Source organism: Pteropus alecto, unplaced genomic scaffold (assembly GCF_000325575.1).
Source record: "Pteropus alecto unplaced genomic scaffold, ASM32557v1 scaffold195, whole genome shotgun sequence".
Classification (NCBI taxonomy): Eukaryota; Metazoa; Chordata; class Mammalia; order Chiroptera; family Pteropodidae; genus Pteropus; species Pteropus alecto.
The window spans coordinates 9,052,724-9,069,324 of NW_006438073.1; the positions used below are offsets into that span (position 1 = coordinate 9,052,724).

The following is a 16,601-nucleotide window of genomic DNA, read 5'->3' on the forward strand; positions in this document are numbered from 1 at the left end:
CGCCAGCCCCGGGCCAGGCCACGGCGGCTGAGCACGTGGTTCTGAGCGGATCTCTGCTGGGAGGGCCCCGCCTTGTCCGTTCCCACTCACGTTCTCTGACCGCACACCCGCTGCGCACCTGCCCTGTGGCTGGGTGATGACAATCTCACGCACAGTGTCCTCGACCGCGATGGCATGGCACCCTGCTCCCCGTGACACGCAAGAGCCGAGGCCCATTTATCAAGTCAGCGATGAGCACGGGGAGGTGTCCGAGCCCCACTCAGCCCCGCTCAGACGCAGAGGGAGCAGGCGCCTGCTGTTCCTGGTCCCCGCCTGTCACCTCGGCAAACGTGGACGTGACCGTGAACTTGCTTGGTCCCAGAGAATCGGAAGGGCCTCTCTCCGAAACCAATGGAACCGAAAATGAACGAAACGACACACGAAAGCGACATGGAGCCTCCCAACAGCGGCTGCAGCCCCATCGCTGTGGCGACGGCGGGAGGGCCACCCTCCTGGCTCGCGGGTCCCGACACTGTGCCCAGCTGCACAGCCAGGACGAGCTGCGTGCAGAGCCAACTCGCGGGGCGCCTGCTCAGAGCTGCGCGGCCCTGGGCTTTCCGGATGCTCGGAACCCAGCTGGCGTCGCGTCCACGGCCATCGTGGTGTCACGGCCCCAGAGCTGCCTTAGCTCCGCCTGTGCCCCTTCTCAGTGGAGACCAGTGGCCCTCGCAGTGGCCCCTCCTGAGCCGAGTCCTTGTGTTAACTGGTCACCTGGAGCCGGTGGCCGGGACTTCCTTTCCTCCCAGCTGCAGCCCACGGGACTGCCCATCGCCCACTGCATCCCTGTCCAGCCGCTGCCCCAGGCCCAGCTGGTCACCCTCCCTCCCCCGCCCAGGCGGTCCTCAGGTTTGCCAGGCGGGTCTGTGCGGGAGGGTGAGTGGAGCTCCAGAGAGATGGGGGGCCGGGGGTCCCCATCCCCAAGCTGCCACTCACAGAGCCCCCGCAGCCCGGGCCCTCGGCACTCACTCACTTATGGGGATTTATCAAGCGCCCCGGAGCTGGCGGGGGCGGCTCCCGCTCTCCGGCGAAGTGCCAGCCCCTTCGGAAGGCCCCCGAGAGCCTCTCCAGGGAACCGGCCACGTTTCCCTCCAGTCTGCTCCAGGTGGCTGCCGTGCCCGCCGCCCCCCCTCCCTGTCACTCATGTGCCTGGGGACCGTGGCGGCAACTTACGTTCCAGTCGATGGTGGCGAAGAAAGGGTGACGCTTGATCTCCTCCACTCCGTCACTGCCAGCACCTGTGACGGGGACAGGCGGCGAGTAAGACCCAGGACGAAGGTGTCGGCAGACGCCTTCCCCGCGAGATGTTAAATACGCGATGACCTAGCACGGGACCCGCCCTGGAGGGCAGCTCCGGGAACCTTTCCGCAGAGAATGACTTCGAAAGCACTCGGTTGACATAAGTAAACATCGACTTTAATAGGACTTCGAAAGCGAATTGGCACTCGGTTGACATAAGTAAACATCGACTTTAATACGTGCCGAGGTTTCTTAAGCAGGACGGATCAAACGGAAGTGGCGTTTCAATTGTTCTGTCTTTAGTTTATGGAGAAGGAACGTCAAACAGGTTGGAAAAAGCGCCACCACTCTGCGTGACAACAGTGACTCCTGGACGGCACGCGAGCCCGCGGTCCCCGTGCTGGGACAGAGCATGAGAGTGTCCCCACCCCCACCGCAGGGCCTTCTGCTGTCGGTGAACTCGAGGGAAGAGCTGGGGCGGGGACAGGCGGTCGGCCCGGTGGCCCGCGTGTCCCCTCCGCGGCGGGCACAGGGCTCACCCAGACGGTTGCAGGGGTTCCGCTTGAAGAGAGCCCGCAGCAAGCTCTGGGCCTCGGGGCTGAGGAACTGCGGCATCCCCAGCTTGGCTCTGCAAAGCAAGGAGACTCAGGAGAGGCGGCCCCAGGGGACCAGCTCCTTCTGCGCCCAGTCGCCACCCACAGACAGCCCATCTCACCCCGAGTGAGCCCGGACGGCGGCGCCCTGACCTTTAGGTCTTAGGGCCTTTGCCCTCCCGGAGGTCGTGGGGACCCAGAGCGCGTCTGCGTACGTGGGCTGTCCACGCGGGAGATTAAAGCGGAAAGCCTCACGCCGGCTGTTTAGTCATTTATTTAAAGAGTAACACGGCCGCCAAGAAGAGATGAGGCGAAGCCACGGACGTAAGCAGCAGGTGTCCGGGCATTACGGACGGTTCCCAGAACAGCGACAGAGGCCTCGGCGAGCAGGGGCGCCGGCCACACGGGGACCGGGGGCTGGGACTTGGGGAGCCTCTCGCCCGCCTGTGTGCCCACTCTGCTGCCCAGGGGAATCGGGACCACCGCTGGGCGCCGCCCCCTCCGAACGTGGTCACTCCCGCGTGACCCGTCACGGGCCACACCTGCGATCTGCGGGAGGGACTAGTCTAGCTTCAGGGAGAGTACACATCTTGTTACCCCTTAGGATGGAAAGAAACCGCGGTCATCAGCACCAAAACAAGGGGCTGCAGCTCTGCATGTCATTCACAAGGTGAGGCCACCTAACGCGGGAAGGCGCCAATGACACCCTCTTTAGGGTCCCCCCCTCCCCTTCCATTTACGCAATGGCGTCATCTGCAAAACTTAAGCTTTTTAGGTGCCTCTCGACTTTGCAAAGCTTACAGAGCACGTGCAGGGTGACAGAGAGCTGGCGGGGAGGGCGGCAGCTTTGTGACGTCCCCTCAGGCCCACGGCAAGTGCCCCCCGTGGCTCAGCGGGGAGCCGCTGCTTTGGAGTCCCCGACACTCGTTTCTGGCCACCTCCCCACTGCACGCACCCACTCCCCTGGCCGCTTCTCTGCCCCCCGCCAAGGCCGCTTCTCTGCCCCCCCCAAGGCCGCTTCCATCCTCCCTCTCCCCTGCCAAGGCCACTTCCCTCCCCCGTCAAGGCCACTTCCCTCCACCCAGGGCTCTCCCGCTGACATCTTGCCCAGGAGCCGACACTGAACATGTGACAGCAATGTGACTTTCGGCGGTCCTAAGAGCAAAATCCACGCGCGTGGTAAAGGACGCCTCACGAGAATTCAGGAGAAAGTCATGTTTGCATTCCGGCACCCGGGCAAGCCGGCGGGAGAGCCCAGGCACCTGCACAGGGGTCGCGGGGGACGGCAGGAAGCCCGCGCCTGCCTTCTCCGGAGCCCCGGGCCCGGCTTTGTGAACCTGGCCTTGATTCCTCAGGTCGCCAACCCTCCCGTCTGAAGACCGTGCCTCAGACAACGTGGAGGGCTCTTCCTGACGGAAGACCCAGTCTCTGGTGGAAGACTCCATCGGAATTGCCTGGCGACCCTACTCACAGCTGGCATTCAGCTCGGGAATGGTCACTGCTGCCAACGCCCACCTGACTGACAGCCCTGGTTTCGAGGGCTGATGCTCTCGGCATCGGGGGGCTGGCAGGTACAGGGCAAACTGTGGGGGGGGGTCCCCTACTCACTTGAGGACGAGGGCCATGGTCTCCTTCCTGTCCTTCCCCTGGAATGGCAAGGACCCCGTCAGCATCTCGAACTGCAGGGCGACACAGAATGGGACAGTGAGTGCTCGGGCCGAGGACTGAACAGCGGGGAGCCCAGGTGGGCAACATGCAACCGGGGTTCAGCCGTGGGAAGCCCGACCGCTGTGCGGTGCCGCCACCGGGCCGGGAGCGCGGCGGGGCCGGAGCTGCTGTTCAGTGGGGAGGGGCGAGCGATACACAGCCAGTGACTGCGGCAGGCGACGGGTGCTGAGTGCTGTGCAGAGGAGGTGGGGCGGGTGATGGGGACGGCGCCGGCCGCCACGCCGCCCATCTGCTCTGGGGTTGGTGGGGGACCCCGTCCTTCTCTGGTGGGTGCTGGGGAGGGGGCTGAGCGAGGAGGAAGCGGAGGACCACTAGGTCGGGCCAGACACCGGTGGCCCGTGAGTACAGCCTGTGAGTAACGTCTGTAAAAACAAGACGGCACGAATGACCCCGCTCCTGCCCCGGCCCCCGCCACGGGCTCCTGGCTCAGAAAACACAGGCGGATGCCCGCCAGGGGGGACCCTGCACAAACACAGGACCCTGAGTGCAGGCTCCCCGTCCCACAGGCAGCCCTGATGACAGGGACGCTGGGGCGGTGGCCTGGGACTGCAGGGTCTTACCAGGACGTGTCCACCTGACCACTTCCGATGAAAGGGACTAGGGTGGCAGCAACCACAAACCCTTCTCTTAAAAAGAAGACACTGAATCCAACGGAAACGCGTAAAAGCACTGACCCCACCCAGTGCCTTTAGTCACTTCAAACTCGACGAGACAGACTCAGGGCAGGTGCCCCTACGATCCGGCCGCACCTGCCCTCGTCCTGAGTTTTCACTGCACGTGTCTCTGCCCCTTCAAAATTTACCCTCTGGTGTTTTTCCCTCTGTTATGAAAATCTTGGGAGATACATCAACGCAGAGAAACCAAAAAAAATCTCCTGTAACCCCATTATCCAAGGAGAGCCCCAGCTAACGTTTGCTCTCTCCCGCTAATGCTTTCTTCAAGCTGTTTTCTAAAAAAATATATAGATAAGGTTTTGTATCCTAACTTTTCACAGAATAGTTCAAAACCTTCCAACGCTTACATAACCTTCATAACATCACTTACATGTGGATACGCCAAAGTATAACAGTGTATCTATTGTCGGACACTTCGAATGTTTCCAGTCCCTATTTTAAGTAACACTGAAACGTACATAAAGATTTTCCTAAGGTTGGGGGTCACCTTTATGACAGTCTGCCAGGAGCGAAATCACGAGCTTAAAGAAATGAACGTATTTAAGGCCTTGTTAATATTACTGGTCTACTTACTGAAAAGTAGAATTTTAAAATAAAAATTTAAATCCCTGCCCATTCAGATGTCTGAGGCCTGCTGGACCATTCAGTGAAGGCACACAGAGCAGACAGGCTGCAGGCAAACAATCATCATGTATAAAAAAACGAGGCTAAGGGAGTCCAGAGAGAATCTAAAAACAGACGCACACAGTAAATGCAAAGGCTGGCGCTCCGGCTGGCAGATGAGCTACTCGTCCGATAAAACGGGACACTCTGTATAAGCCGATCATGCAAATTAAAATCTCTCTTAAAACAGAATCGCGTTAGTAAAAGAAATTCTCTTCCTGTTGTTTTTCCTTCGTCTCCCTCTGTCCCTCTTTCTTTCCTGAGTCCAGTGTGAATGATTCCACGTCGGCGCGAGCCTTGCTGGCCACGTGAGACGAGAAAGCCGTTCACTTGCTCACCTGACTCTCGCCGTTTACTCTGTTACCCAGACAGCGCCCTCCAGACGCCTGTATGTCACGTTTGCTCCGGGCCAGCGACACGTCGCACACGTCTGCCGGGTGACATGGCGACTCGCTAACGCTCGGGGTCCAGAGCCTCGTGCCCTCCACCCCCTCTTCCTGCCTCGGCAGCCGGCTGCGCAGTGGGAGGCCCCTCACCACTCCCGAACCCACAGAACATCCAACGCGACGGTGTACGCGGGTGTCGGATCAACGCTTCTTGGAGGTGACGACGGTGGTGGCCAAGGACAGTTCCAAGGACATCTGCCCCGCAGAGAGCCAGACACAGCCGGCACTTCAAGCCCATGGGGCCGAGCAGCGGACCCAGAGACCAAGTGGCCGATGCCCCCCGAGGCCCTGGGACCAGCCTCAGGCTCCCCAGCCACACCTCGGAACCGGAACCGCGGCTGGGGCAGCCCGTGGTTCTGCAGCCAGGGGCTGGGCATGTGCGGTGGGAGACGGGTCTGCTGTCGCTGAGGGGGTGGCTGGGAATGCGCACGTGCCTCCTCAGACCTGGGAATGCGCACGTGCCTCCTCGGACCTGCTCAGATCCCTGTGGCCTCAGCCTCCTCCTCTGCGGAATGCACGAGACGGAGGGGCCTGGGCAGCCCTGGGGCACCACGAGGCCGCGCTGATCCGGTGGCAGACAGCGGGCCGTCAGAAGTCTGCTGCACACTGGGTGGCCGAGCACGGAGCCCGGCCGGCAGGGCAGGGAGGGCCACGCGGGGTCGGGGATGGGGCGCTAGCACCATGTCCATCACGATGACGGATACCCGGTGTGGATGGCGTCTGGGTATATGCTCTGTGAACACGTGATCTCAAGAAAATTCAAGTTTCTGAATGTCGATGCAAAAACCTTTAGCTCCTTGTATATTTTGGCTCGTGATAGTTTTTATGACTAAGTGGAAGGATTTTGAAGAAAAACGTTTCATGTGAAATCACTGCATCCTGTGCAATCCCCACGTTAAACCTGTGCGTGCGCTAAGTGTAAAGAAGGCTGACCCTTCACGTAGCTGTGTCCTTGGTTCAGGACGGTGGGGACACGAGGCAGGCAGGGGCGGTGTGGTGGAAAGGCCGGGAGGGGGGAGCTGGTGGCCGCCTCCGTGTCCTGAGTCATGCATCTGGCCTTGCTCTGCGGGGCGAACCCCGGTCTCTGAGCCAGCCTGGGGGAGCGCGGGGCGGCGGGGGCGGGCGGGCCGTTACCATGAGCACGCCGAAGGACCACCAGTCCGCGCTCTGCGTGTGTCCTCGCCGGTTCACCACCTCGGGCGCCATGTACTCGATCGTCCCGCAGAACGAGTAGGCTCTCTTGTCATGGTCGATGGCCTCCTTGCTCAGCCCGAAATCTGGGGATAAGACGGCACACACGGCGCTCAGTTACGCGGCTTTCCGGACCGGCCCCGCGCCGAGCCCCACAGCGGGGGGCTCCGGCGTCACTTACGCGGATCAGCCTGACGGGGCGTCACCTCCCCGCCGGCCCTGCCTGGCCCACACGCCCCCTGTGACGCCAGGGCCAGGCCCACGCCTGCTGGGGAGACCCCGTGACTTCCCAAGGCGGCCTCCTTCAGGAATCTGAGGTTCAGAAGTGCCTTGTAAGGGCACCAGGAGGCTGAATCGCTTAGGGACCAACAGGAGTCCCCCGGGAGGCAGGGGGACCCTGGGGCGCCGATGCCGCAGGTCAGCGGCCGAGACTGAGAGGCAGGGGTGCTGCTCTGACGGGATGGGAAGGGGTGCCCGGGTGGTGAGGCTGGACGGGGAAGCCGGCCGGGTCTGAGGGCCTTTTAGACCGTCTGCCGTGGGGCGTGCAGGGAGCGCTGTCCCCCCACCTCCCCGAGAAATCCTACTCCACGCGGTGCCCGCGTGCTCGGCACTCGGTGGGTGAAGGACACGGCCAGGGCAGGGGCGCTAAGGTTACAGCCCCTCGGTTCCACTGTCTGTGAAACGGAGGGTGACATCACCTCCTCCTAGGGCCAGGTGAGGCTGGAGCACGACACGTGCCCAGTGGCAACACCAAACGCCCGCGTGGCTTGCCCACTCACGACTGAAGGGACCTGCTTTGCACATCAGAGTTTTGGGGGTGTGTTTGTAATCTGGCCCAAATTACAAATTGTTACATATTATTAGGTGGGGTCACAAATAAATACAAAGTCAGAAAAAGCCAAAACTCTATAAAATGACAAACATGTCTGATGTGGGGGCTCTATGCCCGTTCCAGCCGCTGCTGCCCACGTGTGGCTTATACGTCACCTGGGCGGGTCTCCACTCGGCAGAGAAAACACAAATCACCAGCAGAACCTTAAATCTACACGAGACGAGCTCTGAGTAGAGAAGGGGTCGGCAGGCGCCGAGCAGGACCAGCTTCCACCGGAAGGGACGATGCTGGTTCGGGGCACACGGTGGGGCGTGTGTGTTGGTGAGGCCAGGCCTGGGTCGACCCCGGGGCCTGTGACTACGTCACCTGGCATGGCGAAGGGGACCCTGCAGGTGTGGCTGTCCAGAGCCCTGGGACGGGAGGTTATCCTGGGTCACCAAGTGGCCCCGTGGAGCAGCAGGACAGGACTGAGGAGGGGGCGAGACCAGAGTCCCTGAGGTGGGAGCTGCTGCGCTGCTGGCCCCGGAGAGGGAGGGCGGCCTCGAGCCCAGGGGCGTGGTGGCCCGGGGGGGCTGGAGGCCAGGGGATGGCTGCTCCCTGGGGCCTCCGGCTTTGCAGGGCTCAGGTGAGGTCACCGAGGGGGACCGGCGCCGTTTACAAACCTGTGATCTTGATGTGTCCCTCTTCATCCAGGAGGATGCTAAAAGACAGGAAGAAAACAGATGGCCGGTCAGCCGCGGGCCGGCTGGGGGTGTGTGGGCCTCGGGGGACGCCCTGGGCCCTCGGGCACGTGCTGCCTGCAGACGCGGGGTCCAGGGCCAGCTCCCTGGCCAGCTGCTTCTGTGAGGTCAGGGCTGCTCGGGTCTCAGCGTTCAGGGAGGCAAAGGGCCCGTTACCCAGGGAAACGCTGGGGACTTAGGTTTGAGGACTTAATCCCATGGGCCCCCCAGACTGTCTCGTGTGAGGAAGAGGTTGAGAGGGCCCTGGCCTGTGGGCACCCAGGACCCCCGAGCGGGCACGTCCTGCCCCAGACAGGCCCTCTGTGTCCAGGGGCCGCTCCTGATCCCCAGATCTCCACGAGCCCCAAGCTGACCTTGGGGGCCTGTGACATCTTGGGCTTTGGCACCAAGGAGCCTTTGGGTTCTGCAGGCTTCGCCTGGTGATAGGAGCTTGTCCCACTGGGTCCTCGCCTTGTTCCCTGTCCACGCCCTTGTCACAGATGCCGCAGGGTGGAGAGCTGGCCTTACTCTCCCAGGCCCCGTGGGGGTGGCGGCTGCGCAACAGTGTGAATCCCCTTAACACTGCGAACCTGTCGACCTGACGGCGGGTCAGGTTCACACTACTGTTCCTGCTACCCCTACTCAAAGCATCTGCCACGGGCTCCAAAACATGCCCCCTGGAGCAGCAGGACATGGGAAGGACATGTTTTACGGAAATGGGAAGGGAAAAGCTACAGTACGTAATTAAGATGGCGATTTATCACGAGAGGGGCAAACGTATTTCTCTTTGCTGTTGGGTTATGCTTCACCCTTGCCCGGAAGTGAGCGTTTCAGGATTAATTCCCTACTCGTTCTGAGGGACGACACAATCTTCCTTCTTTGACCCTGCCATTGCGTATTACTGTTTTCAACTGTAAAGACCCCTTGACCTTTAAGAGGAAAAGCGGGGCGCACCCTCAACGGTGCTGGGGCGCACGGTCGGCGAGCGTGGAAGCTGGACCCCGGGGTCGATGCCGTCTGCGGGTGGTGACACTCGGGCAGGGCCTGTCACGATTGCATAAACGCTCATCTACACGCACAGTGAGCGCCGTCCTAGCGTGTAGCACCCCTGCCACGGCGCCGAGTCCTGGCGGAGGGACTCTGCGTCACCACGTACATGACGTCACCGGCTTCTCGGCAAAGCCAAGTGTGTCCCCTAAACGACTCCCCGTGTCCTGATTGGCTTCAGAGAGGAGGCGGAGCTCTCCCCAGCTCAGTGAGGAGGAGGCAGGAAGGAGCCTGGGGCGCAGGCCGCACCCCCTCCCGGCGAGGTCTCACCTCACGGCCCGGCTGCCTATGCCCTACCAGGCCCCACTGGTCCAGGGCAGGTGCGGGCCGCACAGGACAGTGACCAGTGAGCGAGGAAACCAGTGACTTCACCTTGGGGACACCTGCTAGGCCAGCACTGGAACCTGAAAATGACCTCCACGAGCTCTCCCCCTTTCAAGGGGTCCCTCCTAACCCCTGTGTCAGCTCCGTGTGGAAAATGTCAGAAAAAGCCTGAAATGCACACATCGTCCCTGTGAGAGACTCGATCTCTAACTTAGGGGGGCTGGCAAGACACCCTGGAAATGAGAGCGTAGGCGGTGGCTGCCAGGCGTCCCGGACCTCATCGGAATTTGGCCTGGGGCATCTGGTGCCGCTGTCTCTGGGCAAAACTCTAGGAAAAGCTCGTCTGCCTTGTCACCTAGTTGAAAGGGCTTCTGGAATTTGGACACAGGACGAGAACGGTCAAACCAGCAGGGAGGTGGCTGTGCGCCCCGGCGTGGGGGTGTCCACCTCCGGGAGGGAGGGCCCTTGTGGCAAGAGGGGGGCGTGGCACGAGGTGAGGGCGTGCCTCCCGCCCGTCCAGCCCACCTGATGGCGGGCCATGGGCCCTGGCCTTGCCTCCCCCAGGGTCAGGCGGAGGGGGCTGGGGGCGCCCTCTGCACTTCAGCAGAAGCCACACCCATGTCTGGTGCCTTTCAGGGGGCAGGTGGAAGCTGCTCACCCACTCGGGAGCCCTGCATGGGAGGTGCCAGCATAAGGATGTCCCCAGCCTGTCTCCCAACGTGCAAGTGCGTGGAATTAAACACTGAGTGCTGGCCGCTGACGTGGGCCGGCAAGAAAGGGGTGTGGAGGCCCGCACCCCACTTCGCTACTCACTTCTCTGGTTTCAGATCTCTGTAGATGACCCCCAGGCTGTGCAGGTGGTCCAGGGCCAAGGCCAGCTCAGCCAGGTAGAACTTGACGTCCTCCTCCGTGAACATCACCTGGTGGCAGTGAGGACGAGAGTGGTCAGCCGGAGTCCACCCGCGCCCACGACGGCCCCGCCCAGGGTGCTCCGCGGCTCTGCCTGCAGGAGACGCGGCCGCCACCTGCTCCTGGCTCCGGCCACGGTACCAAGGCCGTGCAGCACAGGGGCGCGCCCTGCAAACACGGCCTGTGGGCCTCGTGAGCGGGCGCCTGGCCCTGTCCCTGCCCCCGGTCCTCAAGCCCCGGCCATCACGCGGCTCTGGAGCGAATGTCTGGGTTTGCGTCTTAGCACAAGTGCTTCTGACGCGAATCCACTCCATTTCTGCACCAAGCTAAGCCGCACCCCGAGAGCCCGCTGCCATGTGCCCCACACGGGGCGGGAAACAGGCAAGGAGGGCCGCAGAGCGCCCCAGGGCCCTCCGGAGAGTCACCTTCCCTGCCGGCTTTCAAGGACGAAGCGCTTCCCGGCGCAGCCTGTGTGACGTCCTTAAAACACACACCCTGCACACACACACACCCTGCATACACACACCCTGTACACACACACCCTGCACACACACACACCCTGCACACACACACACCCCCATACTCACACTCTGCACACACGCATGCACCCTGCACACACACGCCCTGCACACACACACACCCTGCACGCACACACACACATACCCTGCACTCACGCACACACACACCCTGCACACACACGCCCTGCACACACACACACCCCATACTCACACACTCTGCACACGCACATGCATGCACCCTGCACACACACGCCCTGCACACACACACACCCTGCACACACACATGCACCCTGCACACACACACGCATGCACCCTGCACACACACGCCCTGCACACACACACACCCTGCACGCACACACACACATACCCTGCACTACACACCCTGCACGCACATACACACACACCCTGCACTCACACACACACACACCCTGCATGCACACACACCTGCACCCTGCACACACACACATCCTGTACACACACACCTTGAACACACACACACCCTGTACACACACACATCCTGCACTCACGCACACACATCCTGCATACATGCACACACTCTGCACACACACACACCCTGCACACACACACACCCTGCACTCACGCACACACCCTTCACACACACACCCTGTACACACACACATCCTGCACTCACGCACACACTCTGCACATACACACCCTGTACACACACACTGCACTGACACATGCACACACACACACCCTGCATGTACACACCCTGTACACACATGTGCACACACCTCCCCTTGTGTCCTCCCCCTGTCCCCGGGTCCTGGACCGACACCAACAGCCCGCACGCCCTGGAGGGGCCAGTACCTCCTTGGAGAGCCTGGTGAAGAGGTCCCCGCCCCGCAGGAAGTCCAGGATCAGGTAGAGCTTCCCCTCTGTCTGGAAGGCTGTGGAGGAGAGACAGTGAGCGTGTCAGCGGTCACAGCCCTCGTGGTCCCCGGGAGTGGACGCTGTCCCTCGGGCTCACTTTGGCTCCAGCAGTACTGGGTACTCTGCACGCTGGGGCGTTTCAGAGATGGGCTGGAACCGAGGGAGCCAGCGTGCCAGGGCCAGCGCTCGGGGACAGCGAGCGAAGCTAAGGAGCTCTGTCTCTGTCGCTTTTCTAAGAGTCCTAGGATTCGTCCCTTTTCTCTCCCCTCCCTTCCTGTCCTCCTCCCCACGTCCTCCCTCTTCAGTCCCAACGGGGATGGAGACACAGGGAGGAAGGTGTCGGCAGGTCCCCCCTTGCCGTCATCACGACCGGAGTCGGGCTCTGGGTACCAGCGGGTCTCACTGAGTCGCTTCTGCCGGCAGGAGTCTGGAGAGAGCGGCCGATGGCTCTGACCAAGGCTGGTCGAGTCTCCTTCCCGTCAAAAAGCACTCTCTGCACTCAGGGCTCAAGGGCACCCGTCACCCGATGCCAGCGCTGGTGACCAGTTGGCCTGGCTACCTGCCATCATGGCATTGGGGCTCCTGTCCCACGTTTGATCACAGAGCCAAAATTATGGGCTCGCTGTCTGTTTCGGGCCACAGGCCGCAGGCAGAGCTGCCGCCCACCACTGAGGAAGGGCGGGCCTCAGTCGACAGGGGCTGAACGTGCCTGCAAGGGTCAAGGCCACCCCATCCCTGCCGGGCGGTCAGTTCAGGAGTCCTGACGCTCTGCCACTCGCCATCTCTGTCGCATACGCAGGAAGCGGGGCGGGAAGGGGCCTGACAGCTCTGCAAACCTCAGAGCTCCCTGTTTTCTAAAAGTCAACGCTAGGAGAGTTGAGATATTGGGTCTTAGAAACAGAGCCTCTAACCAGAAAGCCTTTGTCAGAATCGAGCGACCTGAGGCGTGGATTAAACACTCTGCCCCAGGGCCGGATGGGCAGACAGAGGACACCAATCACTTGATCGACCTCAGAGGTCACGCGGACGATGTGTTTAAACTTCTCTGTAAGGAGCCCAGTTCTTAACTTCTTCAGACAGGCCCCTGGACCAACTGAAGTGACACGTGGTGTCACATGTGGCACCAGCGACCAGCTGCGCAGAGGGGGCAGTGTGACACAGAGCCCCTGCTGTGCACGGAGACCAGGGGGCGGCTGCCCACAGGCCTGAGGGGTGACAGCCACCACCTGCTTCCGGCAAGTTCACATCCGTATTCGCTCTCACTATTTCTGAAAGGAAAAGCCACAGAATTTCCATACAGGACCGAACCGTTTCTCAGTAAAAGCAGAAACTCGCCAGCGAAGAGCCGTCTCTGCTCTCCCGCCGCTGGGCCTGTCGAACCCGCGAGCTGCCCGTTCTGTTGTTTTCTGTACTTGTGCTCACGTTAGTTACTCGAGCGGGCGGTAAACTTTAACGTGGCCAGGCGTGACTGCCGTCACCATTTTATCCGTATTTAAATCTGAAGATTTCACTTACTGCTTCTCTGAGGACGATAAAAGGGCAGAAAACTGAATATCGCGTCCCCCACCATACGTGGTTTTGGGCAAATTGTCTGATCTGAGCCTCTGTTTTCTTTTCTGAAAAATGGAAGCGCTAACCCGCCTTGAAAGGACATTTTGACGAATCGGTGAACTACTACCTTCAAAACACCTGAAATGCCATGTCCACGCAAAGTGTGGGAGGATGAACGTGTCCCCTTAAACTCACCACCGGGTCACAAAGCGTTTTCTTCTGAAACTGCACAAAGATACGTCATAGAGCCCCCCCAATCCAGACTCTCTGCTACCACTTAACCAGGGACAATAATTTAATGAATAATCACGTATGGCCACCTCACATTAGGTCTTTGAGACAAAAATAAAGGAATTTTGCTCCTTTAGGGAAGAAAAACAGAGATGAAGGACTCGGGGAGGGAAGGTCACCGGCCAGACAGGACCGGACGCCGAGCCCCGGCTCCTCTGACTCACTAGGCTCTTTTCACGTGCTATGGTTTGGGGGAGGTTGTCCCAGGTTCTGTCAAAACTTGGTTATTTTATCTATGTTACTGTATTTACCATAATGAAGCTTTACAATGAAAGGGTGATTCACTTCTGCCAAAATGTCTCTCTCCATCTTCGATCTGACTCGGTCCCGAACTGCAAAACAGGAAAACGGGGCTCTGAAGTCAGGAGTCAGGGCTCCGACGGGCACGGGATCCGAAACGCCGACAAATGAGTTCCCGCTGCGTTCCGCTGTAAGTTCCAGACACGCACACAGGCTCAGAGGCAGTGATGGCCACGCTCAAGCCCTCGGCAGGTCCACGCCGTGCACTGGGCACGTCTGCGCTCACGCCCTCCACTCACACTCACACACACACGCATACACACACACGTGCATACACACATGCGCCCACACACATGCACACGCGTGCGCGTACACACAGTGAGCGGTTGACGCCGTGACACCTGACCTCAGGTGCACTGCCGTGCAGCACCTCCCCCTCCCGAGAATGAGGACAGTCTGCTGCATAATGAGCACGGCTGTCGCCCCTAAGAAAACCAGCCGTCATCCCGTATGGCGTCCAACGTCTAGCCCAGGTTCGAACTCCGCCCCACACCATTTACAGCTGCTTATTTTTTTCCGACCCAGGACCCGGTCAAGCTTCACACATTTGGTTTGGTTGTTATGTTTCCTAACTCTTTTTGGTCCTAGAATAGAACAGCCCCATGCCTTTTTCACCCTGGGATTTTTGATGGATTTATTGGCAAGTCCAGATCAGTTTGGCTGTAGAGTCTCCCTCCTTCTAGGTTTGATCGATTAACTGGTTGCTCTAATGCCTATATTTCTTGCAAACTGAGGCTGGGTCTGGAGCCTTTATGAGACTGAGGCTAAACGTTTTTGCGAAAATACCTCCGCGTGATGCCGTGTGCCTTAGGCAGCAGCAGGTGAGAGCTGAGGCTGCATCGCTCTCACTCTGCGATGCTAAGCGAGGTGCCGGGCACGGCGGCAGGTCATCGGTCTCTCACGGTGAAGAGCCACGTGGCCCTCTGTAAGTAACGAGTCACCTGTGGGTTCCCTAACAATCCTGCATCCAACGGCGACAGCGTACGCTTATGATCCTTGCTTGAATCATTAGGATTACAAAATGGCGATGTTCTCATTTCTGATGGGGCTGGAAATAAAAGGAGGCTTCTCCCCCTCTCTCCCTGAAAATAACTATGGACGATGGACTTAAAGGTTTTTAGTTATAACCAATTACAATATTCTTCTTTTTGGGGGTGCAACTGTCCAAAGTTTAGCTGTCTGGGAATACAGATGGAATTTGTTTTGAGGTGAGAACAAACAGAAGCTCAGCACCTGACAGTAACATCGACCAGAGATGCCGCGGGCAGCCGGGGGGCAGCGGAGCGCGCGCGTTTGCGGGAGCCGCGTCCCCGCATCCTCGGCCTCCTCGGGAACCGCCTCTCCACACAGCGGCTCCGTGAACTCGGGGGGCTCCTCCGAGAGCATGCGCTGCACGCGCATGGCAGGAACACAGTCTCATCAAACCTATCTCGACTTTTCAGTTCAAACGAGACGTTTTCTCAGTGACTTTTAATTAGTTTGACTGGTTTAAATTCACAGAGGAACAGTATGTTAATTAACTTGAATCTTAGAATGCGACGACGTGTACATTTATTTCAAGCAGTGGGCAACAGATGTCCCCAGGAAATTATTTCGTTCGAACCATTCTGTAATTAAAAGCATCTCACTTGCTATTTAAAAAAAAAAAGAAAGAAAAAAGTAGACGTACTACTTACTGCATGAGCCAGGAATTCCACTCTTGGGTATTTATCCAAAAGGACTAGAAACGGGGACTCTCACAGACACTTGCACACCCGTGTTCACAATCGTCACAAGGTGGAAGCCACCGAGTGTCACTGACAGGTAAACTTACAAATGAAATGTGGTAAATCCACACGGCAGAGTATAATTCAGTCTTAAAAAAGAATAAAATTTTTGTTTGTTTGTTGGTTTGTTTTTTTTTTAGGCGAGGCCACCCTTGGTTGACCTCACAGATTGCAAGGACCTTGTCAGTTTACAATCTCTTATTTTTTTATTTTTTATGCCTACAGCACTTGGTTTTCCTAGGTGGTCTCCCATCCAAGTACTAACCAGGCCCGACCCTGCTTAGCTGATGCTTCCGAGACCAGACAGGATCGGGCTTGTTCAGGGTGGCGCGGCCGCAGACAGGAATAAAATTTTGATACACGCTACACCACGGATGAAGCTTGAAAACTTTATGCTCAGTGAAACAAGCCAGTCACAAAAGACAAACGCGGCACAACTCCACTTGTGTAAGGGCCTGGAGTCGTCACATTCACAGACGTGGAGCAGCTGGGGGAGGGGGGCGAGGCGTGAGTGCGTGATGGGGGCGGAGGTTCCGCCTGGGGTGACGGAAAGTATTGGGAAGAGACAGCAGTGATGGTTACGCGACACTGTGAATGTGCTTAATGCCACTTACAGCTGGTTAAGATGATCGATGTTATGTTGTGGGTTAGGGAATCCAAAGGCCAAACATCCTGGAGGAACAATTAGGAAAAGCTCTCCTACAGCCACACCACCCTGAACGAGCCCCGTCCCGTCTGATCGCGGAAGCTAAGCAGGGTTGGGCCTGATCAGTACTTGGATGGGAGACCGCCTAGGAAGACCAGGTGCTGTAGGCGTAAAAAATAAGGGATTGTAAACTGACAAGGTCCTTGCAATCTGTGAGGTCAACCAAGGGTTGCC

At 59.2% G+C, this 16,601-nt stretch overlaps 1 protein-coding gene and 2 pseudogenes across 2 annotated transcripts in view; 1 reads left to right on the forward strand and 2 right to left on the reverse strand.

Annotated features, from left to right (window-relative positions):
* Positions 1–16,601, reverse strand: part of RPS6KA2 (ribosomal protein S6 kinase A2) — a 102,765-nt gene that overhangs the window by 29,211 nt on the left and 56,953 nt on the right. For both annotated transcript variants that reach the window (XM_006915044.3, XM_015591910.2), the window contains exons 4-11: positions 13,907–13,987; positions 11,751–11,830; positions 10,306–10,412; positions 8,065–8,102; positions 6,514–6,656; positions 3,477–3,547; positions 1,815–1,903; positions 1,210–1,274 (exon numbers count right to left, since the gene is read on the reverse strand). In XM_006915044.3, coding sequence (XP_006915106.1) covers positions 1,210–1,274; positions 1,815–1,903; positions 3,477–3,547; positions 6,514–6,656; positions 8,065–8,102; positions 10,306–10,412; positions 11,751–11,830; positions 13,907–13,987 — 674 coding nt within the window. The remainder of the gene's footprint in view (positions 1–1,209; positions 1,275–1,814; positions 1,904–3,476; positions 3,548–6,513; positions 6,657–8,064; positions 8,103–10,305; positions 10,413–11,750; positions 11,831–13,906; positions 13,988–16,601) is intronic.
* LOC112482358 lies at positions 15,938–16,062 on the reverse strand (annotated as a pseudogene).
* LOC112482393 lies at positions 16,419–16,537 on the forward strand (annotated as a pseudogene).